The sequence below is a fragment of the Calonectris borealis genome, chromosome 31 (genome assembly GCF_964195595.1).
Source record: "Calonectris borealis chromosome 31, bCalBor7.hap1.2, whole genome shotgun sequence".
Taxonomy (NCBI): Eukaryota; Metazoa; Chordata; class Aves; order Procellariiformes; family Procellariidae; genus Calonectris; species Calonectris borealis.
This window is the reverse complement of record NC_134342.1, coordinates 649143-672147: the sequence shown is the minus strand read 5'-3', so window position 1 is coordinate 672147 and position 23005 is coordinate 649143. Positions and strand designations below refer to the sequence as shown.

General features: G+C 66.1%; 3 protein-coding genes across 11 annotated transcripts in view; 1 reads left to right on the top strand and 2 right to left on the bottom strand.

The window, feature by feature from the left end:
• Positions 1-538: 538 nt before the first annotated feature.
• LOC142073962 (beta-1,3-galactosyltransferase 2-like) lies at positions 539-1655 on the bottom strand. Its single transcript, XM_075134303.1, has one exon. It carries the CDS (start codon positions 1650-1652, stop codon positions 594-596), a length of 1059 nt encoding a protein of 352 aa, XP_074990404.1. The 5' UTR covers positions 1653-1655; the 3' UTR covers positions 539-593.
• Positions 1656-5370: 3715 nt separating this feature from the next.
• On the bottom strand, positions 5371-10095 carry QTRT1 (queuine tRNA-ribosyltransferase catalytic subunit 1). The gene is made up of 10 exons (XM_075134293.1): positions 9764-10095; positions 9158-9226; positions 8521-8659; positions 8377-8455; positions 8178-8293; positions 7438-7576; positions 6649-6724; positions 6426-6535; positions 6256-6340; positions 5371-5706 (listed from the first exon to the last, which is right to left on the bottom strand). Exons 1-10 carry the CDS (start codon positions 10085-10087, stop codon positions 5554-5556), a joined length of 1290 nt encoding a protein of 429 aa, XP_074990394.1. The 5' UTR covers positions 10088-10095; the 3' UTR covers positions 5371-5553.
• Positions 10096-13263: 3168 nt separating this feature from the next.
• The window catches only part of DNM2 (dynamin 2), a 33810-nt gene continuing 24068 nt past the window's right edge, over positions 13264-23005 (top strand). For 3 of the 9 annotated variants that reach the window (XM_075134267.1, XM_075134268.1, XM_075134266.1), the window contains exons 1-2: positions 13265-13628; positions 21129-21202. In XM_075134267.1, the coding sequence (XP_074990368.1) occupies positions 13468-13628; positions 21129-21202 (235 nt within the window). In that variant the 5' untranslated portion in view covers positions 13265-13467. Of the gene's footprint in view, positions 13629-21128; positions 21203-23005 lie in introns of all 9 variants that reach the window. The other 6 variants (XM_075134271.1, XM_075134275.1, XM_075134270.1 and 3 more) reach the window with 3 other exon arrangements.

The window sequence follows — 23005 nt, the reverse complement described above, 5'->3', positions numbered from 1 at the left end:
GGGCAGCGAGAGAGCGGCTGGGTGGGCGCCTGGCATCCAGCCAAGGTCGACGCGCGGCAGCAGCCCGAGGCGTGCTGCCGGCACCGGGAGAGACGGGGCGGTTGGTGAACTCGGTTGGGCTGGCTCCAGCCCTTTTATTCTATAAACGTCAGCTATAATTTAACGCGGGCACAGCTTTACCACCGGCGGGGTCCCCGACCACCGAGCCCAGCAGGATCAGTGCAAAAAAAATCAATAATAATAATAATAAATAATAATAATAATAATAATAATGAAGATCATTAAAGTGGTGTAGCTGGAGCCGTGAGCGAAGCCCTCGACTCCCGCTGTGCAAACCAGCTGGCGGCTCAATTTTGGGGAGAAAACCCATCCCCGGTGGGGCCGGGGGCGGCGGAGGGGGGTCCCCGAGAGACCCGAGGTTTGGAGACGGGCCCCGAGCGGCTGCTCGAGAGCCGGGGACTGGCCAGAAAGTCGGCGGAGGGGGCGAAGCCGGCGGGTCCCGGCACGGGGAGGGGACGCTGGTACCCACCGCCGGGAACGCGGGATGCTCCGGCGCCCGGCAGCCCCGGCGCGGCTCAGCCCGCCGGCCGCGGCTAGCGGTGGCACGTCACCTCCGCCTCCTGGAAGTGGGGCCAGAGCTTCAGCAGCTCCTGGGGCTGGTAGTGGTGGACCATCACCAGCCGGGAGAACCGGCACTTCTCGTACTCGATCCGGTACATGTAGAAGACCCCCCAAGGGCTTTTGGTGACCCCGATGCCCAACGCGTGGAGGCAGATTCCCATGAAGGCGTCCTCCATGTTGATAACGGGCAAAGTTTGGGCAACGCCGTAGATTTTGCCGGCTAAATCCCCGGAGAGGACGTAGCCGGGTCCACCGCAGTAAGGCGGGTAGGTGTTGTTGGGGTAGACCTGGTGGGGCACGTACCACTTGTAGGCCTTGCTGCGCAGCGGCCCCGTGTTGCGGTAGATGTAACCCGTCATGAAGTTCTTCTTGGGGGGCACCAGGAACCGTCGCACCAGGTAGCCCAGGTTGAGGAAGATGTCACTGTCGGCCTTCATCACGTAGCTGGCGTTGGGGCAGTGCTTGCTCACCCACTCCATCCCCATCAACGTCTTCAAGGTCAGGTTGTTGTAGGTGTCCAAGAAATCTTGTTGGAGGATGTCGTGGTGGAGGAGGTTCTCCTCCTCCAGCACCGACTGCAGCTCCTGCCCGAACACCGGGTGGACGCCGACGAGGAAGAGGCGGAGGATGGAGACCCCCGGCACCGAGCTCTCGTTGCCCCAGGTTTGCCGGATGGCGTTCCTGGCAGCCGTGTGGGCCGGCTCCGTCACCACCAGCAGCACCAGGAAGGGCGTCCGGTCCCGGCACTTGTGGGGCTGGTTGAGGAGGAAGCGGTAGGGGTGGGGGTAGGGGGGCTGCAGCGGGTGCCGGGTGGGGGCCGGCTTGGCCGTGGCGTTGCTCTGCGGCTCCGGTGCCCCGTGCCACTGGAAATTCGCCCTGGGTGGGTGCTGCTGGTTGGCGGCATCTGGGCCGGGCAGGGCGGGCGTGGTGGTGATGGGCTCCTCGGCGAAGCGCTGCACCTGCAGCCCCAGCAGCGCCAGCGCCACCAGGACGGGCAGCAGCAGCAGGCGCGGGTTCAGCTGGTGCTTCATGGCTCCGGCCACCGCCTGGGGGGAGACCCGGCGCCTCAGAGCCAGGGCGGGCCCACCCAACGCTCGCTTGGCACCCAAAAAACCCGCTCACTTGGCGCCCACCCACCCAGCCGCTCGCTCAGCACCCACCCAGCGGCTCGCTCAGCACCCACCCAGCCGCTCACTCTGCACCCACCCAGCTGCTCACTTGGGCGCCCACTCAACCGCTTGCTTGGCACCCATCCAACCACTCGGCGCCCACCCAGCCGCTCACTCAACACCCACCCAACGCTCACTCTGCACCCACCCAGCCACTCACTTGGCACCCACCCAACTGCTTGCCCTCCACCCCAAAAACCGCTCACTATTCGCCCACCCAACTACTCGGTGCCCACCCAATGCTCACTCTGCCACCCACCCAGCCGCTCGCTCAACACCCACCCAATACTCACTCTGCACCCACCCAGCCGTTCACTTGGCACCCACCCAACCGCTCGCCCTCCACCCCAAAACCCGCTCACTACTCGCCCACCCAACCACTCACTCAACACCCACCCAACGCTCACTCTGCACCCACCCAGCCGCTCACTTAGCACCCAAAACCCACTTGCTCCTCGCCTCCCCCCCCCGCTCTCTCCGCCTGCTGGCACCCCTCCAGCCCCCCCCCCACCGTCCCCTCGCCCACCCCGGCGTGGCCAGGGCCCCCTCGGCGCAGCCGCGGCAGGGCCGGGCGCTGATAAGAGGCGCCGGGTGCGATAAGGGAGGGAAAGTCGGGGCCCCCCCGGGGGCCGGCGCAAACACCGCGACGGCGAGGGGACCCCGGCCCGGTGACGGCGTCGGGGGGGTGCGATGCTGGGGGGGATGAGGGGGTCAGTGGGTGCCAGGGCCGGGGGGGGTCTTGGTGCGGAGCCGCCCGCAGCCCCTGGGGGTCCCAGCCCAGCCTCCCCCCCCGCCTGGACCCATCCGGGCACCCCAGACAGTTAAACCAGTAAAACCAGTTAGGAGTCCCACAGCCTGTCCCCCGTCCGGTGGGAGCCGCGGGGGTCCCAGGGCCAAGAGCCCGGCTCTGCCCAGTTCTCCCAGTTCACCTCAGGTGCAGGTCCCGGCTCTGCCCAGTTCTCCCAGTTCACCTCTGGCTGCAGCTCCCGGCTCTACCCAGTTCATCCCAACTCCCTTGGGTGCAGCTCCTGGCTCTGCCCAGTTCTCCCAGTTCACCCTAGGTGCTGCCCCCAGCCCTTCCCAGTCAATTCCAGTTGCTCCCAGTTCACCCCAGGTGCTGCTCCCAGCCCTTCCCAGTTGCTCCCAGTCACTCCAAGCTCACCCCAGGCGCTGCTCCCAGCCCTTCTCAGTTGCTCCCAGTCACTCCAAGCTCACCCCAGGCGCTGCTCCCAGCCCTTCTCAGTTGCTCCCAGTCACTCCAAGCTCACCCCAGGCGCTGCTCCCAGCCCTTCCCAGTTGCTCCCAGTTTCTCCCAGTTCACCCCAGGTGCTGCTCCCAGCCCTTCCCAGTTGCTCCCAGTTGTTCCCAGTTCACCCCAGATGCTGCTCCCAGCCCTTCCCGGTCAATTCCAGTTGCTCCCAGTTCACCCCAGGTGCCGCTCCCAGCCCTTCCCAGTCGCTCCCAGTGGATCGCAGGAGCCGCTCACCTGCCCGTCAGCCCCGGCGCGGCTGCTGCCCGTGGGGCGCCCGGCGGCGGCAGAAATTGCCGCACGCGGCTGACGTAGCCCAGGCCACCCCACCCTGTCCACAAACTTCCTCCCCACGGCCGCCCCGGCCACGCGCCCCCGCTGACGCACGGCCCTGCCCGCCGTGGGGCAGGGGATGGGGGTCCTGCCCCCCCCCGGCCCGAGCGGCTGGGGGGGCGAGGGGAGGGGGAACAGCCCAAGTTTGGGAGGGGGTTTGAGCTGCAAACAGCAGCGGTGGGTGCAGGTGTGCGAGCCCCCAGACCCCCAAAGGACCCACATGTCCGAGCCCCCAGACCCCCAAAAATGGACCCACATGTGCAGGGTCACAGATCCCCCCCAGCAGGGACCCACACGTCCGAGCCCCCAGATCCCCAAAGGACCCACGAGCCCCCAGACCCCCAAAAGGACCCACGTGTCCAAGGTCTGAGACCCCCAAAAATGGACCCACATGTGCAAGGTCACAGACCCCCCCAGCAGGGACCCACACATCCGAGCCCCCAGCCCCCCAAAAACCCACATGTCCGAGCCCCCAGCCCCCCAAAAACCCCACACGTCCGAGCCCCCAGCCCCCCAACACAGACCGGTAGGTGGGGGCAGACGCGACCTCTGAGGGGGGTCACAGCCTGTTGGGGGGCACCTGGGTCCCCATCGGGGGGGATCCGGGGGGGTCCCCGGGAGCTGGCACCGCGCCGCTGCCACCAGCCATGTGTCTGGCACCGGTTGATGGGGACAAAGGCCATCGGCCATCGGCCATGTTCCACTTGGGGTCATCACCTGCGGGGAGGGGGGGGACCCCGGGCTCCCCAGGAGCTGGGTGCGGGGGGGCTGCGGTCTCTGCCCCCCCCCCCAGGACACCCCGATTGCCCTGAGCCCCCACCTGAGCCCCCACCTGCACCCGCTGCCCTATTTAAGCCCAGCCCAGCCCCTTCCCCTGGTCGCATCCTGCCCCAATTCATCCCCCCCCGCGGGCGCAGGGTGAGGGTGCTGAGCCCCGGGGCAGGGTGGGGACCCAGCAGCTGGGTTTGGGCCGAGGGGACGGATCCGGGGTGTGGCGCGGGTGACAGTGACGGTGGAGAAGGTGCTGCTGGAGGAGCGGAGGCGGAGAGAACCCAGGTCCTGCGGCCCCGGGACCCCCGGCCCCCTCCTGCGGCCCCGGGACCCCCCAAGCCAGTTCCCCTGGACCCCCAAAATGTCCCCAGTCCCCCTCCCCCGCACCCCCAGGTCCCCTCTTTGCACCCCCAGACCCCCCTCGCCCCCACTCCTCTCCCTTGGTCCCCTCCCAGCACCCCAGAACATCCCCGATCCCCTCCCGGGACCCCCGAGCACCCCCCAAATCGCCGGTTCTCCGGTCCCGAGGGGGCACCGAGCCCCCGCCGTGGGCACACAGCCCCCCCCCCGGCCCCATTCCGGGCCCACTCCGCCCCATTGCGAGCCCCCCCCAGCCCCATTTGAGCCCCCCCAGCCCCATTCCGGCCCCCCCCAGCCCCATTCCGAGCTCCCCCGGACCCATTTGAGCCCCCCCAGCCCCATTTCGAGCCCCCCCCCAGCCCCATTTGAGCCCCCCCAGCCCCATTCCGAGCCAGACCAGCCCCATTCCGGCCCCCCCCCGCCCCATTCCGAGCCCCCCCGGCCCCATTTGAGCCCCCCCAGCCCCATTCCGAGCCCCCCCAGCCCCATTCCGGCCCCCCCCAGCCCCATTTCGAGCCCCCCCCAGCCCCATTTGAGCCCCCCCAGCCCCATTCCGAGCCCCCCCAGCCCCATTCCGGCCCCCCCCAGCCCCATTTCGAGCCCCCCCCAGCCCCATTTGAGCCCTCCCAGCCCCATTCCGAGCCAGACCAGCCCCATTCCGGCCCCCCCCAGCCCCATCCCGAGCCCCCCCCCAGCCCCATTTGGGCCCCCCAGCCCCATTCCGAGACAGACCAGCCCCATTCCGGCCCCCCTCCAGCCCCATCCCGAGCCCCCCCCCAGCCCCATTTGGGCCCCCCAGCCCCACTCCGAGCCCCCCCCCAGCCCCATTTGGGCCCCCCCAGCCCCACTCCGAGCCAGACCAGCCGCTGTTCCCACCAAGAACCTTTATTTGGATGCGGCTGCGGCAGCCGCTCCCCCCTTAAAAAAAAAAAAACCCAAAGTAGTAAAAAAAAAACCCCACAAAAAAGTATAAAAATATGGGAAAGATAAAAGCGTACGCGGGGGGAAAGCGGGGGCTGCCCCCCGGGGGGTGCAGGGGGGGTCCCCCCGTCATTCCAGGGTGATGCCGACGGCGGCCAGAGCCTCCAGCACCCAGGGGGGGACCCGCTCCCGCGCCCCGTACATGGTGCTCAGGAATTCCCGGACAAATTCGGGGAAGCGCTGGGCCAGGATGCTCTCCCGGATGGAGCCCATCAGGTTCAGCTGCAGAAGTTGGGGGGGTCACTCATCGTCAGGGGTGCTCAGGGGTCCCAGGAGGGGATCGGGGATACCCCAGGACCAAGGGAGAGGAGTGGGGTTGATGGGGGTCTGGGGGTGCAGAAGAGGGGAGCTGGGGGGGGTGGGGGGGAAACTGGGGACACTTTGGGGGTCCAGGAACGCAGAAGGGGCTGGGGGACCCTCTGGGGTCCTGGGAACAAGGGGTGGTGGGGTCTGGGGGTGCAGAGGAGGGGACCTGGGGATAGCGGGGGGAAAACGGGGACATTTTGGGGGTCCAGGAATGCAGAAGGGGCTCTGGGGGTGCTCGGGGGTCCTGGGGACCCTCTGGGGTCCCAGGGACAAGGGGTGGTGGGGTCTGGGGGTGCAGAGGAGGGGACCTGGGGATAGCGGGGGGAAACTGGGGACATTTTGGGGGTCCAGGGGAACTGGGACGCTCGGGGGTCCTGGGAACGCAGGAGGGGACCGGGGTGGTGGGGGACCAGGGACGCAGGTGCAGAAGACGCCCCGAGGACCCCCCCCATGGCCCCCCCCCACCTGGTAGGCGATGTTGTGGACGGTGAGATGGTGGAGGGCGACCGTCTCGCTGCGCATCAGGGCGTGCAGGTACGCCCGGCTGTGCCTAAATTGGGGGGGCAAAGAGATTTGGGGGGGGTCAGACCCCCCCCCCCGACCCCCTCCCCACCCCAGGGTGCCCCCCCACCCACCGCCGGCACGTGGGGCAGTCGCAGTTCTCGTCGATGGGGCGGAAATCTTTGGCGAATTTTTTGTTCTTCAGCTGGAGCGAACCCCAGGGCACCAGGGCCGAGCCGAAACGCTGCGGGGGGGGGGGGGGGGGGAGCGTGCTGAGGGTTTGGGGGGGGGGGGGAGCCCCCCCATAGCCGGGGGAGGGGGGTTGGGGGGGTCCCCATCCCCCCCGCTGCCTCTTACCGCCGTCCGGGTGGGGAAGACGCAGTCGAACATGTCGCAGCCCAGGGCGACGCAGACCACCAGGTCGGTGGCGTAGCTGGGGGGGTGGGGGGGGCTGAGCCCCACGTCTCCCCCCCCCCCCCCCAATTCCCTGCGCTATGGGGGTCTGGGGGTGCCCCCCCGCCAGGTGGGGGTCTAGGGGGATCAACTGCCCCCCCCCAGGTGGGTCTAGGGGGGTCCCCTCAGCCGGGTGGGGGTCTAGGGGGATCTCCCACCCCCCCAGGTGGGGTCTAGGGGGGTCCCCTCAGCTGGGTGGGGGTCTAGGGGGATCTCACCCCCCCCAGGTGGGGTCTAGGGGGGTCCCCTCAGCTGGGTGGGGGTCTAGGGGGATCTCCCACCCCCCAGGTGGGGTCTAGGGGGGTCCCCTCAGCCGGGTGGGGGTCTAGGGGGATCTCAACCCCCCCAGGTGGGGTCTAGGGGGGTCCCCTCAGCCGGGTGGGGGTCCTTGGGGGTCTCCCGCCCCCCCCAAGGTGGGGTCTAGGGGGGTCCCTTCAGCCGGGTGGGGGTCCTTGGGGGTCTCCCGCCCCCCCCAAGGTGGGGTCTAGGGGGGTCCCTTCAGCCGGGTGGGGGTCCTTGGGGGTCTCCCACCCCTCCCCAGGTGGGGGTCCTTGGGGGTCTCCCCCCCCCTCAGGTGGGGGTCTAGGGGGGTCCCCCCCAGGTGGGGTCTGGGGGTGTTGTCCCCCCTCCCAGGCGGGGCTGTAGGAGGGTCCCCCCCCCCGGGGAGCCCTAGGGGTCCCGGCCCCACCCTACCCCACGCCCATCAGGTAGCGGGGCTTGTGGCGGGGCAGGCGCTCGGTGCTGAGCTTCACCGTCCTCCAGAAGCCGCCCTTCTCCTCGCCCCCGCTCAGGCCCCCGATGGCGAAGCCGGGGACGTCCCGCCGGGTCATCTCTGGGGGGGCGGGGGGCTGTGGGACCCCCCGGGAGCCCCCCCGGCGCGGGGGGGGGGAGGGGAGCGGGAGGAAGATGGGGGGCAAGGAGGTGGGGAATGGGGGGAAGGTGAGGAGTGGGAGGAAGATGGGGAGCTGGGGGAGGATGAGGAGGGGGAAGATGAGGAGGGGGAGGGAGGAAGGCGGGGAGGGGGAGGATAATGGGGAGCTGGGGGAGGATGAGGAGGGGGAGGAAGATGAGGAGGGGGAGGAAGATGGGGAGCTGGGGGAGCATGAGGAGGGGGAGGAAGATGGGGAGGGGGAGGATGATGGGGAGTGGGAGGATGATGGGGAGCTGGGGGAGGATGAGGAGGGGGAGGAAGATGGGGAGCTGGGGGAGGATGAGGAGTAGGAGGAAGATGGGGAGCTGGGGGAGGATGAGGAGGGGGAGGAAGATGAGGGGCAGACAGGGAGCGGGAAGAAGGTGGGGAGAGGGAGGAGAATGAGGAGCGGGAGGAAGGCAGGGAGGGGGATGAGGAGGCTGAGGAGGGGGAGGAAGGCAGGGAGGAGGATGAGGAGGCTGAGGAGGGGGAGGAAGGCCGGGAGGGGGCCGGGCCCCGCTACCTTCCAGGCACTGGGTGCGCAGGGCCGGATCCAGCCCCCCCTGGACGATGGCGAAGAGGTTCTGCTGCTGGGGGCGGCGGTTGGCGGCGATGCAGCGGTCGAGCCAGCGGACGGACCTGGGGGGGGCCGGGGGGGTGGGGGTCAGGGTCGGGAGGGGGGTTTGGGGGGGGGTTTGGGGGGGTCCGGGGGGGTCCCGGACCTGTGCATGGCCTCCTCCACGCGCGGCCCCGTCGTGGTGCTGCTCACCACGTCGTCCAGCTGCATCACGATGTCGGCGCCTGCGGGGGGCGGGGGGGGTTCAGCCCCTAATTTTGGGGGTTCACCCCCCCCCCCAAAGACTCACCCAGGGCGTTCTGGATCTCGATGGACCTCTCGGGGCTGAGGAGGATCTCCTCCCCGCCGTAGGGGGAGCGGAAGCGGACCCCCTCCTCCGTCACCTCCGACAGCTCCACCAGCGAGACCATCTGGAAGCCCCCGCTGTCCTGGGGGGGCACGTGGGGGACCCCGATAATGGGGGGGGGCGGGGCTGGTGGATCGGGAGCCCTGGGGCTGTGGGGAAGGGGGCTGGGGGTCCCTGGGGGTTTCATCCCCCTCCAGGTGGGGGTCTTGGGGTGTCCCCCCTCCCCTTCCCGAGGTGGGAGTCTAAGGGGGTCTCCTCATCCCCAGGTGGGGGTCTTGGGGGTCTCCCCCCTGCCCAGGTGGGGGTCTAGGGGTGTCATCCCCCTCCAGGTGGGGGTCTTGGGGTGTCGTGCTCCCCCCTTCCCGAGGTGGGAGTCTAAGGGGGTCTCCTCATCCCCAGGTGGGGGTCTTGGGGTGTCCCCCCACCCAGGTGGGGGTCTAGGGGGATCTCCCTCCTCCCCAGAGGGGGGGTCTTGGGGTGCCCCTTCCCCCAGGTGGGGGTCTAGGGGTCTCCCCCCTGCCCAGGTGGGGGGTCTGGGGGTGTCGTCCCCCCCAGGTGGGGTCCCGGGGCCCCCCCTCACCGTCAGCAGGTTGTGGGGCCAGTCCATGAAGCCGTGGAGGCCGCCGGCTCGCTGCACCAGCTCCGGGCCCTGCAGACGGGGTCAGACCGGGGGGGCCGGGGGGGGCCCCCCATCCCCGCCCAGCCCAGGGGCATGGGGACCCCCCAGGGGGCGGGGCTACCGCGCCTGGGGGCGGGGCTATCAGGGGGGCGGGGCTACCCCGGGTCCTCTCTCCCATGGGCACAGGTGGTCTAAGCCCCCCTGGGGCGGGGCCATCCCAGAGGGAGGGGCCATCGGAGGGGCGTGGTCACCACAGGGGCGTGACCTTCCTCGAGGTTCCCTCCAACAGACTTTTTGGGGGCAAAGGGGCGGGGCCCTCCTGGGGGTGTGGTCAACCTGGGACTAGGGGCGTGGCCACCCTGGGGCTGGGAAGCGTGAGCCCCCCAGGGGGCGTGGCCCTCCCGGAACTGGGGGGCGGGGTTATGCCGAAGGCGTGGTCTCCCTGTGATCGGGGGCGGGGCCTTCCCGGGACCGGTGCTCCCCGGTGGCTGCGGGCGGGCCCTCCCCCGGCCCCGGCGGCCCCTCCCGGTCCTTCCCCCGCCCCCCCCCCGCCGCGGCGGCGCTCACCGGCCGCGTGCCCAGGTGGTAGGTGTTCCCGAGGCAGATGCGGCAGCCGAGCGCGGCGAGCTGGGCCGCCGTGATGCCCTTGGTGGTGCCGCGGGTACCCACGGGCATGAAAACGGGGCAGGGGACGGGGCCGTGCGGCAGCCGCAGCTCGCCGGCCCGCGCCCGGCTCCGCCCGCACTCCGCCACTATCCGCAGCAGCGGAGCCGGGCCCGGCCCCGCTGCCGTGGGCGCCGCCATCTTCCCGCTCCCCCACGTGATCCGCGCTTCCGGCCGCCGCTGCGTCCCGCCGGAAGTGCTCGTAACCAGGGGCAACGCGGCCGCCATGTTGGGGCTTCGGCCTCCGCGCTGGGCCTCGGTGGGGGGGACCCTCCTCCGGCCCCCGTGTCCTTCGGGAGAGCCCCCCCCGCCCCGCTCCTTCATGTCCCCCGGGGAGAGCCCTCTCCTTCCCCCGCGCCGTGATCCCTGGGAGAGCCCCCTCCTCACCCCTGTGACCCCTGAGGAGAGCCCCTTCCTCTGCCCCCCTGTCCCTTGGGAGAGCCCCCTCCCCTGGTGCCTATGTCCCCCAGGGAGAGCCCCCTCCTCTGCCTCCCTCGTCCTGGGGAGAGCCCCCTCCTCTGGTCCCTAAGTCCCCCAGGCAGAGCCCCCTCATCCTCGGGCAGAGCCCCCTCCGCTGGTCCCTAAGCCCCCCCAGGGGAAGCCTCCTCCTCCACCCCCTGCCTCAGTTTCCCCTCAAACAACAGCTCCGTCCATCCCCTCGGGATCCCCCGTGCCAGCTGCACCCGGGATTTCAGCCCGGGGTCCCTCATCGTCAGGACCGCGAAAGCCCTGAGCAGGTCTGAGCATGGAGGGACCCCCCATGAGCACCCCACTTTCCCCCTGGGGCAGGTCCCGGGCGGTGTTAAGGCCCGGCGGGGTCGGTGGAGGGTCCGGCAGGGGTAGGAGCAGCAGCTCGGCCCTCGCGGGGAAGCCTGAGCTGGGGAAATATTCCCTGTTTTGATATAAATGGTTGTTTCTGTTTCTCCAGACTTTGCCGTAATCAGCTCCCGGCGCGAGGGAGGCGAGCGTGCCGGCTCGGCGCGTGGGAACCCGCCCGTCTAAAGGAGGTAACCTCCCCCGGGAAGAGCTAATGGTTCCCGGAGCGGCTATACGGTTCTCTATAGGGGAGCTTGGCTTACGACTGCGCTGTTTGGGGGGGCTCTGCCTTCCCAGTCAGACGTCGGTGAGGGGGAGCCGGGGAGGGGACGGGGGACGTGCCCCGGTACAAGAGCAGCGCCCTGTTAGAAATTCCCTAAAACCAAATTCAAACGGTTTTCGGGAACGATCCGCAAAGCCGCGGCTCTGTCCTCCGCGGCGAGGAGAGCTCAGGCGAGGGCTCGGCCGTAACGCCACGCCGGGCTCCTGCCTGTACCGCTGCCCTGCCGTGTGCCGTGGTGCCGAACTCGTTACGGCGTTAACGAGCCGGATGAGGGATGGATGCTCATGGAAGCGGAGGCACGCGTAAGCCTGGCTCCGATGGAGCTCCGGCTCCTGGGTGAATCCCCCTGGAGAGCCTGGAGCAGCCTGGCCTGCTGGCAGCTGATCCCAGCCCCTCCTCGTCTGCTCTTCCCTCAGGAAAGGGAGGTTTTATCCAGGAATCTCGCTGGGAAATCTGGTAATCGACTCGCAGCGAGGGATTTAATTATCCTTTCCCGGAGAGGGAAACTGCGGCCTCCCTCCCTCCGCATCGCTGGGGGACCCTCGGGTGATGGGGACACAAATCTTCCCCCTGACCTGCTCCGGGTGTGCCTGAGGGGGGGACAGCGGGGACAGGACCCCCCGTTTTGGGGACAAACTGCTTCTGGCGCTCGGTTCCCCTGCGGGAAGCGGGGCTGGGGGCGAGCGTTTCTCTGGGGTGTGTCCGAACCTGGCCGCGTCTCTTCCCAGCCGGCCCAAAACGGGAGCGGGGATGGGAAATGCCATCCCGACCGGGAGATGGCTGCCACCGGGTGTCGGAGCTCGGTCACCCGCGGGGACCCCAGGAGCGGGGTTGTTCCCCCGTCTCCGGTGACACCGGGACCTTCCCATGGCTGGACGGTGACCGGAGCCGTGACGATCCCCTTCCCTTTCCCAGCTGGAAGATGGATGCGGTGCATCCCGGCCGGACCGAGCCCCCGGCGCCGCGGCAGTCGGAGGCGCGGGAGCGAGCAAGCCGCCGGGCGGTGGATCGGCTGAGCCCGGAGCTGCGGGTGGAGAAGTTCCTCCTGCTGAGCATGGAGGGCAAGCTGCTGGGGCCGGAGCTGAGCCGCATCCGCAGCGGTAGGGACACCGGGAGGGAGGGTTTCCCCCAGGAAAGAGGGGGGGGGCGGCCCCCCCAGTTCACACCCTGGGAAGTTCTGGGGGCTTGGAGGTCCCCGTCACCCCGAAATCCCGGTGCCGGGGGATTCTCCGCTCCCCGAATCCGGGGGGGCTGAGGGCGCCTTCCCCCCCCCCCCCCAGAGATGGCTCTGCCGCTGGAGCGGCCGGACGCTGACCTGCCCCAGGACCTGCCCTCCGGCTACCTCTGCCGCCAGCGCCGCTCCCTGCCCGCCTTCCCCCTGCCCCCCGGCCCCCCGCCCCCCGCCGAGCTCAGGTAGGTGACGCCGGTGATGCCGTCAGCCGGCTTTCGGGGTTCCCCCCCCCCACCCCATCCCGTCTCTTCCAGGAACAGCTCGGACGTCCTCTGCGCTGGCCGGTTCCCGGCGGGGCTCAGCCGGTTGGTGACCGGTATGCAGACCCCGGTCTCGCCGCGACGCCGGGGCAGCCCGCCGGTACCGGAGATCGGCCGGGGGGGCGCGGGGCGGTGAGCCCCTCCCCCCCCGGGACGGCTTTTCACGCCGCCGCGGGGAGAGGGTGTGAAATAAAGACCCCCCTCAAGGCGACCGCCGTGGCTGGGCTGTTGGTGCGGGGGGTCCCCCGGGGGCGGGGGACCGGGGGGGCACCGGGGGGGTCGGCCCGGCACCGGGGCCTCGCCTCGGGGGCTGCCGTCGGGGGTGCGCGTCTACACGGGGGTCTACGGTCACTGGGTTGTGCCCGGGAAGGGGGGGGGAGGACTAAAGCAGCCAATCGACTGGCAGGGATCATTGATTGATAGCTGGCTGGCGAATCGCGAGAGGGTTTTCTCCCCGCCCAACTTCCCTCCGGTTCCCCTCTCCGGCTGGGTTGGTCAATCTGGGGGAGTGGCAGGCGCGCTGTCCAATGAGAGGGAGGGCGGGTGGGGAGAGGCGGGTGAGCAACTCGGTCTCTTTCGGGCAGTGATTCGCTAGCTTTCCGGACCGGCAGTCGTCTCTGCCAATGAAATGGCAGAGAGGCGGGAGCTACAGCAGCACCGCCTCAGCTGACAGGCCAGCTCCACCTCCCATTGGCTGGTAGGCATGAGCGACGCGGTGGGAGTCCAATGGAACGGTAGAGAAGGGGCGTGGCTTCCCGATACCGCCCTCCTGGCTGATTGACAGCCCGCTGCCCCGCTCCGCTCGGCTGGTTCCTCTGATCGACGGCCGAGCCGGCCATTGGCCGCGCCGTCTGAGGGGAGCGGGGCGGACCCGGCGGAGCGGCGCCCCGGGGGTGTCGCCAGTGCCGGATGAGGAGACTCGGAGGGGAAGTTTGGTCGCCGCCGCCGCGGGCCCTGTGAGGAGGAGCCGCCGCCGGGAGAGCGGGAGCGTGGTCCCCGTCCTCCCCCCCGCGCCGCCATGGGGAACCGGGGCATGGAGGAGCTGATCCCGCTGGTGAACAAGCTGCAGGACGCGTTCAGCTCCATCGGGCAGAGCTGCCACCTCGACCTGCCGCAGATCGCCGTGGTGGGCGGGCAGAGCGCGGGCAAGAGCTCGGTGCTCGAGAACTTCGTGGGCCGGTGAGTCGCGGGGCGACGGGGAGGGGCGGGCGGCGCGTACGATGACGGCGGCGCCGCCGCTGCCGCCTGCCCGCCGCTGCGCCGCTGGCGTAAGCGCGCTTCGTGAATCCCGCCTGCGTAGGGCGCGGGCGCGGCCTGAGGGACCCCCCCCCGCGCGCTCCGCAGCCGCTACGCAAACTGCGGAGCGCCCCGGCGGCCCGCTCCCCTCGCCCGGCCGTGCCCTACGCACTTGGCGTAAGGCGCTGCCCGGGGGAGCGGGTCACCGGCGGTCCCTTACGCCAGCGGCGCAGGCGGGGGCTCGGGCCGTGGCTGGCGCGCACGGCGCTGGCGTAGGGGGGCTCTGTGAATACGGGAGAGGGGCTCCCGCTGCGGGGGTCCCCCAGGCCAGGGATGCGCGGCCATGGCCGCTGCACCGGAGCCCCGCGCCGTCCCCCAAGCAGCCGCGGAGGATGCTGCCGGGCAGGTGAGCCTCCCACGGGCCTCCCGCCCGCCACGGGGGCTCGTCCCGGTGCGTGTCGGCGTCTCCGGATTCTCCTGGGACGCCCTGGGAGCGCTGCCCGGCGTGAGGAGGAGCCGGGGCAGCCCGGGCTCGGCGGGAGCGGCTGATGCTGAGCCACTAGGATGCTAAACCGGAACGCCGGCGAAGCGGGAGCCTGTCCTTTCACCCCATCGCCGTCCTCGGCGCGAGCCCCTCGCAAACGCCGTCAAAACGCCCTCTGTTTCCAGGGTGATAGCGTCGGGCCTGCAGTCGTTCCTGCGCCGGGGTTTCGGCAGCCTGCTCGTGTTGGGGATGTGCGCCCTCGAGATAGGGCCGAGCTCTCGGCCAGAGGCCTGCTACGGGGCCGGTCAGCACGGACAGGATAAGGCAAGGCCACAGGCTCGACACCCAGCCCGGGGCGTGAAGGGTGGGGAGGAGAATATGTCTGCCCTGATAACAGGGGGGAGCAGAGCCGATTTCACCCCGCACGGACGCTGCGGGGTTTAAAAAAAATCATACCGGGCGCTTTCGAAATCTGCCGTAATTGCTAATAACTTCTGCACTGAAGTGCCACGAGCGGAGTTGCTTCTTCACCTTTTGTCTCTCCCCCCGCCGCCTTTACGGGGACGGCGGCGCCGGCCGGGCGATTAATGGCTGCTCTTCGTTTGCTCCGTCCGTGGGGTAAGGAGCTGTCGTCGTCGCCGGACTCCTGCTGTTTTGTTCCCATCCTCGCCTGCCCCTTGATCTAGGGCTGCGTCTTGCTCCGGCTACATCACACGACGGCGTTCCGGCTGTAATATTAACAATAGCAGCCTTCCTGTGACGTCATTCCATCCTGACACGGGCCGGCGCGGATCTTGTCACCGACAAAACGGTGACAGCTCGCTCCCGCTCTTCCGCAGCGTCTGGCATTCGCTGTGACCTGGACCTTTAACATTCCCAAAAAAGCAGGCCAGGCAGTTTTTCTCGTGTTTTGCGCTTTTTTTGGCGTCGCGGTTGCTGCGGTGACGCGCCGGCGGTTCCCTTTCTCCGTAGAAAAGCGTCGTTTGAAAGCGCCGCCTGAGCTTTCCCCGCCGTCGCGCTTTCTGCCGTCGGATTTTTTTCCCTTGTGTAACGTTTTTCCGAGGTCAGGATCCCGAGCCCGCGCTGCGATCCCTCGCCTGACACGATTTGCCTTTTCTTTTATCCTCACGCAGGTCGGATTCGTGGCGTGGATTCGCCGGGAATGCTTTTTCAGCCCGGTGTCGTTGGCGTGGGAGGGAGAGGAGGAGTCGGCCGGAGCAGCGGCGCTCGAATCCCCCCAGACTAAACTGGCATCTGGGCTTTGCTAAGCCTCGCTGCAGTCGGGGTTGAAACGGTCGAGTTATTCCCCCTCCTAAATCGCTGCCGGTAGAAATTTTGGCAGCCTCTAATTATGGTGCTGCTGGAAAACCATCCCCGGTAATTAAAAATCTTTGTTTTGGAGGGTTGAAGTCTCCGTCAGACGGCTTTTAATAAGGGGTTAACGCGCTCCGCAGACAGCCGGGGTCTGAGTCGGAGGGCTTTCTGCGAGGCTGAATCTGCGCGGTTGTCTCTGTCACCGGGAATCTTTCGCTCCCTTGGCGCTAACTTCGTTCCGCAGCTTGCGTTAATAACGGGGTAATTATGCGTGGGGTGGATTCTGTCTTGGTGTCAGTGGCCTCCAACCGTCGGCTCGGTGGTCGCTGTCGTGTACCGGCGGTACCAGCCTGTCGGCGTCTCCCGCTCTTCAAAGCGTTGCTTTCTCTCCACGCCTATTGAATTATTTGGGAATACGATAACGAGGAATATAGATTATCGTTACGCGCTCTGCATGATAATTTGGGGATTAATAGCCCCAAAACAGCTCGCCTGTTACCGAGGTGGAGCAGGGACCGCCTGCTCACCTCCGCGCAGCCCTCGACGCCGTTGGGTTCGCCGTCCCGGCGCTCGCGGCCGGGCGAAGCCCGTCGGGTTTTATCCCGCGACATCGAGCGTTTCTCCGGGATGGACAGCGGGATGGCGGGGGGTGAGCGCCGAGGCCTCCAGGCTGTTCCGACCGTCACCACGAACCAGCCGCGTCGCGTTGCTCTAGATTTCAAGCTGAATGCATCGAGCTTCCGCGCTTCGAGCGTGCGAGCCGCCTTTTATCCATCAGAGCTTTTCCGCCTGAAGCCGAGGGGCCGCTTCCGAGCGTTGCAAATGCACGTCGGTGTCAACGCACGCGCGCATGCGTTGGGAAGGGAGCTGGGCTTAAAAAACGAGGCGATCTCCGGCTGAGGAACCAGGCGTTGCTCTTGGAGTGGTGTGTGGTGGTTTTAGTCTGCAAAACGGGACAGAAACGGGAAAGTTTCCACGTGGAGTGGTTTTTCCGTACGGGAACTGCCTGTGAGGTGTAGCTGTCCGGTGGGATGTCGGGTGAAGGGGGGGAGACCCATCGGTGAAGCCTTCGGCCTCTGGTTTATTCCTTTTGGAGACAAATAAACAACACGGAGGAAATACAACCGCGCTTTGGAGCTCGCTTAAATCACTCCGGCCGCTCCGATTTCCCCTTGCGGCAGGTCTCGCTGTTCCCGAAGGGAAGGCTTCCCGAAGGGATGCGAGGAGACCTTCCGCGCCAGCTAACCCCATTTCCTTCTGGAAACAGCTGGTTAGAAACGGGCGGTGGGGTGATTTTTGCTGATCTCCCCCCCTTTCGCAGCTGTTTGACCTTTAATCTCGGCTTTTCTGACCCGTTAGGAAGGTGCAGAGCCTCCGTAGGAAGCCCGACGCCCGTGACGAGCCACGCCGGGTCCTTAGGTGAGGCGTCCCGGTCCCCTGCGTGCCACCGAGCCTCGGCTAGCGAGGTGGAGACGGGGGCGGGATGCGGACGAGGCGGTTTCGGGTCATTCCCCTTGCCTTGTCGTGTTTCCTTGTTGCGAGGAGCCGCAGGGAAAGACGTGGTTCCCTTGGTTCCCTCTTCAGAATAAGTAATTTGGGTTGATCGCGTTAGGGGTGAATGCGAACGAGTGTTGACGCCCGGATGAGGAGTCAGCGGGAGGTCCGGATCCGTGCTCCGCGAATCTCTCCGCTTAGGTGGTTTTTAAGTGTTTGAAGAAGCCTAAAGACAGACGTTAACGCAGCCCGGCGCGGGGACAGGGCAGCCACGCGTTACGGTGGCCTAACCATACGAGAGACACGTTACGATCCCTGTTGAGCCGATCTGAGATGCCGTCGGTCACGGAAGAAGCCCGCGGAGGAGCCAGGGATTGGGTTCAGCTGCCTGGAGCCCTCTAAATCTGAGAGTTAGGTGCTGGACTTAAATATATCTGGGGGGAAGGAATCTGTCTCACTGCCGCATCTGTTTCAGCAGGCGTCGGAATAAGTTCGTCTTGCTGTGCGAGGGGTCTGAAGCGACTCGATTCTCTCATTTAGTGGGGAAAAGCACAAAAGGAAATCGAAAATACTGCATTAAAATTGCATTACTAGCTGTATGAAAAGCCGTCCCATTGACATCCCGATGAAACGCGCATTGACCCATCTCTCTTTGGAGCCCTTGTCATGTCAGTACGAGCGCGCTGAGGGCGCCGAGCCTCCCCCGGCCCCGCTCCGGCTCTCGCAGCGACGCTCCGACAAACGACGGCGTAAAAGACGTTTTCAGAGCCGTATAAAACCCGGCCATTGAGCGCGGCGGCCGCTCGGACCGGGCTGACAATGGGGCCGTTGTGATCCGGGCGGTGGGGAGGCCCTCCCATCGGCAGCGTAGTCGAGGAACCAAACCTCAATGGGGCATTATAAGTCCTTCGGATGGCGTTATCGGTGCTCCCGGCAGCCGTGAATAAAGCCGGGGCTAAGCCGGACGGCCGCGACGGCAGGGCTTGGGGGATGGAGACGGCCGGACCTCGGTGAAAGATCCTTTACCTGCGTGGGGCACGGTCCCCTTCTCCCGGTGGGACACTGAATAAGCTCCATAAAATCCTTGGGAGACCCCGAAATGGGGATAAAACCCAGCATTTGGGCCAAGCTCTGGCCCAAGGTGGCTCGCTGAGAATTTTAAGCCAGAGCTAATGCTGCGTTTAAGCCTCTTGGAGGGAGAATTTATCCACAGGGGAGGATGGAGATGAATGCGACCTGTTCTTAGGGTTTTTCCACAAATATTCCCCGGGTTCTGGTTTAGCTCGGGTGCCTGCGTGGAATCGGCCGCGCCGAGTTGGGACGGCGGCTCGGTGGATGTAAATCACGGCTTTGGCTAAATCGATTCGGGAGATTTTTATGGCAGCCATCGCCAGAGGAGCGGCAATTTAATCGCGAGGCGTTGCTTCAGGAACGGGAGGGGGAAACTCTTTTATCAGCGGGCAGAGCTGGCTGGAAACGGAGCTAAAGGAAGGGAATTTGGAAGGGCGTGAAGTGAAAACGAGTCTTGGAGGGACATTGGGACGTGGCACAGCCCGGGGTCTCTTCCCGGGGAGTTCGGGATGGCTTTTCCCTGGATTTTGGGGAAGAGCCGCCATGGGGTCGCTGGTGAAGGATCCGTCAAGATAAATGGGAGCCTGAAACCGGAGAGGGGGCTGGGCAGGGACAGGCAGGGACAGGCAGGGCCGGGCAGGTACGAGGCAGCGCTCGCCGCTCGGGATCAGCTCTCAGGTGATTTTATACGGGACGGGATGCATTAAGTGTACTTCCTCCAGCAGCGACCTTTGTCTTTTTGCTGTCTTTGTAAAGCAGAATTTCCTGGTACCGCACGCAAATGGCAAGCGGAGATAGGGGATTATCCTGAATAACCAAGGGAATGGGAAAATCCGGGTTTAATGTTGTCATTTCAAACACGGGTCTGACCTCACTTCTCGGAGGTTACGTCTCCGAGGTGCGTCAGCCCAATTGAGGTCTTGCTTCGTGCCACCTGCCCCACATCTCTGAGTCACTTTAATGTGTAAAAAATGCGGAAGGGACCTTCTGGCAGGCGCCGGTTTCCCCCCGCTGTGTTTGCAGTCGATGTTTTCTCACGAAGGAGATGGTTCCTGCCAACCCTGGCTGCGCAAACGTGCGTGCGAGCGGTAACGGTTGTAAAAACACCCACTTCGCTGTCGTCCACGGCTGACGGACGGGGTGACCCGGCCCCGTGGCCACGCAAGGGCTGGCCCCTATCTGGAGTCGCGCCGTCCTCCCCGATGAAGCGAGCTCTTGTTCGGCTTCGCTTCACGTCGAAAGGGCAGGTCGCTCATGCCTGACCCCGCGGCGTAGCGGCGGGCGAGTTCACGCTCTACAGCCCGGCTCCTGCGAGGTTAGCACGCCTCGGGGGGCCGGGAGCTGGGGGATTTATATCGTTAACCCCCCCCGAGATCGTTAACGCGGCAGGTCGGAGGTGATGCGGGTGGGAGAAGGGAGCAGCGGAACCTGCCAGGGGGGTTTGATCCCATCCAGGTCGCAGGAGATGCTGTGGTGGTCTCCTCCCGGCACCGATGCTCTCCCCTCCCCGTCCCGGGGAAGGCGCTGGGGCCGTGGGGCGGGTTTCTGCGTCTCACGGTGTTTATTTCCGCAGGAGGAAGCTGCCACCGCTTTCCAAATAGCGTAACAGGGTCCGTCATAGCGAAACTGCAGAGACGTAACCGTGCCGGGTAGCGAGCGGCGCTGAAACAGGTCCTGATGTTCCTGCTGCCGTCAAGCAGACGCCCTCAAACGCTTCCCTTTCCTGTCGCATCCCACCTCCCGTGGCGGGTGCCGCAGGACCTGTCCTCCCGGTCGGGCAGGAAGCTCTTTTCCAGGGTGATAAAAGCACGTTTCTATTTAGAGAAACCCTGTTCTTGGGGCTGCCTCCCTGCTGTGGCTCTGAACGGGGCTCGGGGATCCGAAATCTCCTACGTGGCGTTCGGGTGAAGGTGACGTTCCCCGCGCCGACGTTGCGGTTGTAATTGACAACCGCGATCGGCGGCAGCCGGAGACGCTGACGTGCGGGGTTGGGTACAGCCGAGGGGGGGGTGTATTCCCGGTGGAGCCTGTCCCCCCGACCAGGGTGCCTTCGGGTGCGGGTGACAGCGACGGGCACCGCCTGCCCGCGATGCCAGTCTCGTTTCCTTGTGCTCGGCCGATAAGCTGGACGCGTTCTCTCGTTAAGGGAAGTAATAAATCCACTCAGCGCTGCTCTGGCCTCTCCCAAGGAGCTCTTATGGCTCCCGTTTCCAAGCAAGCAAAACCACCAGCACGGAGCTGCTCGGCAAACCCGTTTTCCCATCCAATTCCCGTCGCCCTCGGCCCGGGAGAAGGGAGCTGCAGCCATTTGCTGGGTGATAACGGCCCCGAACAAAGCTGCCCGCTGGAGCAGCACCATTTCCAGGCAGGAAAATCCCCACAAAGGCTCCGCAGGCTCGGGCTGACACCCGGGCGGGGGGCAGGAGAAACGGCGTCGGTTCTGCGCCTCGTTTCGCTCTCCGCAGGGGGCCTTTGGGGGAAACGGGGTGAAACCATAAAGGCTGCGTGGTTTCAGAGAACAAAGAGAAGGTGATGGTTTTATCCCTTCTGTCGAGGTGTCTTTTTTTCTTTTTCCTCTGAATTAGCGGGGTATTAAAATCCAGTAGACCCTTGAATTTCTTAATGGCTGGCAGCTGGGAAAACTGCTTTCCGAATTCCTGCACCCACGGCCTCGCGCGCAGTCGCTCGGAAGCAGTTCACGGCGCAGGCGGTTGGAAGGACGCGGGAGCCGCTCTCCTCTGCCTTAGCGCCTGTCCTCCTCCCGCCTGCTTTCGGGGACGGGGTGTCCCCGCAGCTGGGGCTCCCGTCTCGCCCCTTTTCCGCAGGGAGAGATAGCGGGGGGGTGGGAGGATGGCCTTGAGACCGGGGCAGGCGCTGGGGGGGCACATTCCTGTCGTGTCACGGGTGTCTGTGCTCCCGGGAGCATCTTTGACTCTCTTCCAGCTCCCACTGGAGCCGATTCGGTGTGTTCGAGCCCCTGCACAGCGATCCCCGGCGCCCGCTGTTTAGATATCGGGGTGATGAACAGCATTAACTTATTTAACCATGTCAGTAAACGTCTGTCTTTTAATTCCTTGCAGGGACTTCCTTCCCCGCGGCTCTGGAATTGTCACTCGGCGGCCTCTCATCCTGCAGCTCATCTTCTCCAAGACAGGTACGGTCCGGGCAGGAGAAGCCGTCCAGCTCCCTCCTCAGAAGAGGGTGGTTGAAACCCTTCGGTGGCAAACGCGGCTCCGTCTACCCTACAGACGGGAAGCACCGCCGGCGTTTGGCTGCTTGCCCGCGCTCGAGCCCCTCGTAGATTTGTCGTTTAACGAGCGTATGAATATTTCGGTAACGGTTCTAGTTCGTTTGAGTGTTTCTCCAACAGGGATTTGACTGCTGGGGAGCACGCCTGCTCTTGGGGATGAAAGCCGCCCTGGAAGTGGCAGACGAGAGAGGAGGTTTCTGTAATTTGGCGCCGACGCCGGCGTTTCGGCGTACGTCTGGTTGAGAGCGTGCGCCGGCAGCATGAATTGTGTTCGGGCTCGTTTCGAACAGACGCTGCCCTTGACACTGAAAAGTCGGTGCCTGTTCTGCAGGAGGCTTCTGAGCAGAGTGCGATGATCCTTTCTTCCTCAAAAGGTGCTAAATCCCCGCTCAGACTGCGGTGCGTTTGAAAAATAGGGGGTCAGCCCTCTTCAGCTGCCTTGTGCTGGCACAGGGGAGAGGGGAGCAGAGCAGGGGTTGAAGCGGTGACACCTTTTGGTCCATTTAGGTCCGTCCTTCTGCTCCCCTCCGGCAGAAAATTCCCGTTTCCCTTAAGGTGTCACTATCCCGATGATAGGAACTTTGTGCACAAGCGTTTAAAACGCTGGCGCTCGCTAATAAAAGCGTGCCCGGCTGCTTCCCCATCGCCCCGTGACTCGGTTCCGCTTCGCAGCCTGGTACAGAGGGGTTGCGAAATCGGCCTCTGCCCCATTCGCCTGCCTCCACGCGCGGCGAGGAGCTGGACGCGGGGGCACGAGGAGGTTTTCCCAACCAGGCACGCTTTGAAAGCATCAGCCGGCCTGATCCCCGGGGATTTTTCTCCTATTGCCTTCCCCTGAATGAAACAGGCGGTCCTCTTCCGAAAAAGCACGGTTTTGGGTCAATCCTGGCCCAGCTGGAGGGGTCCGCGGGGCCGCGCTCCGCAGCCTCCTTTCGCCTTTATTCAGATGACCTGTTTATCAAGTAATCGGTCGTTTTTGGGACCCAGAACACATAAGGGGGTTGCAAAGTGTCGGTCGTGGCCTTCAGACGATGAGGTGTCATCAGGCGCTGGAACCGGTAGGAGTGGAAGGGCGAGGGTAGGGCTGGTATTTCCCCTCGCCCCGCCCGCCGGTTGCGGGAGGGAGGAAGTGAGTTGCACCACCCCGGGGCAAGCTGTGGCCCCAAATCTATTAAAATCCCTTTTCGAGGAGCTGTCGCAAGGAGCCAGGGAGTCGTTATCCCGGTGACCGTCGGGAAGCGCCCTCTCTCTTCCCCCTTCGCCCCCGCTCAGCTTCCCCCACTCCCCTCCTGCGCTAACGGGTTGCAAAACCCTGTCAGAAAATCTCAGATACCCGAAGGCGATGGCGCAGAGGCTCAGAAAAAGCAGCTGCTTTTCTCTTCCCAGGCGTTTTCCCCGCAGAGGAGCCGGGGCTGGGTTAATGTTTGTCTCCTGGCACGGTTTCCTTGGACTCGGAGGGGAGTAGACGGAGTTGCTGGGGTCAGAGTCAGGCCCCTCGCCAGACGGGGTCGTTGGCTGCGGGGGCAGAGCAGAATGGAGCGATAAATCTGGAGGGAGAACGAGGAAATAAAAGAGAGTTCGCGGCGCAGGTGGAGGGAAGCTGCGGTTCCTTCTTGGCAAGGGGCTGCCGGAGCCGGGGAGCCGGGAAGCGCCGCCGGTCCTTCCTTGCCGGACGGTGCAGAGTCGATATCCCAGGTCTCCGGCACC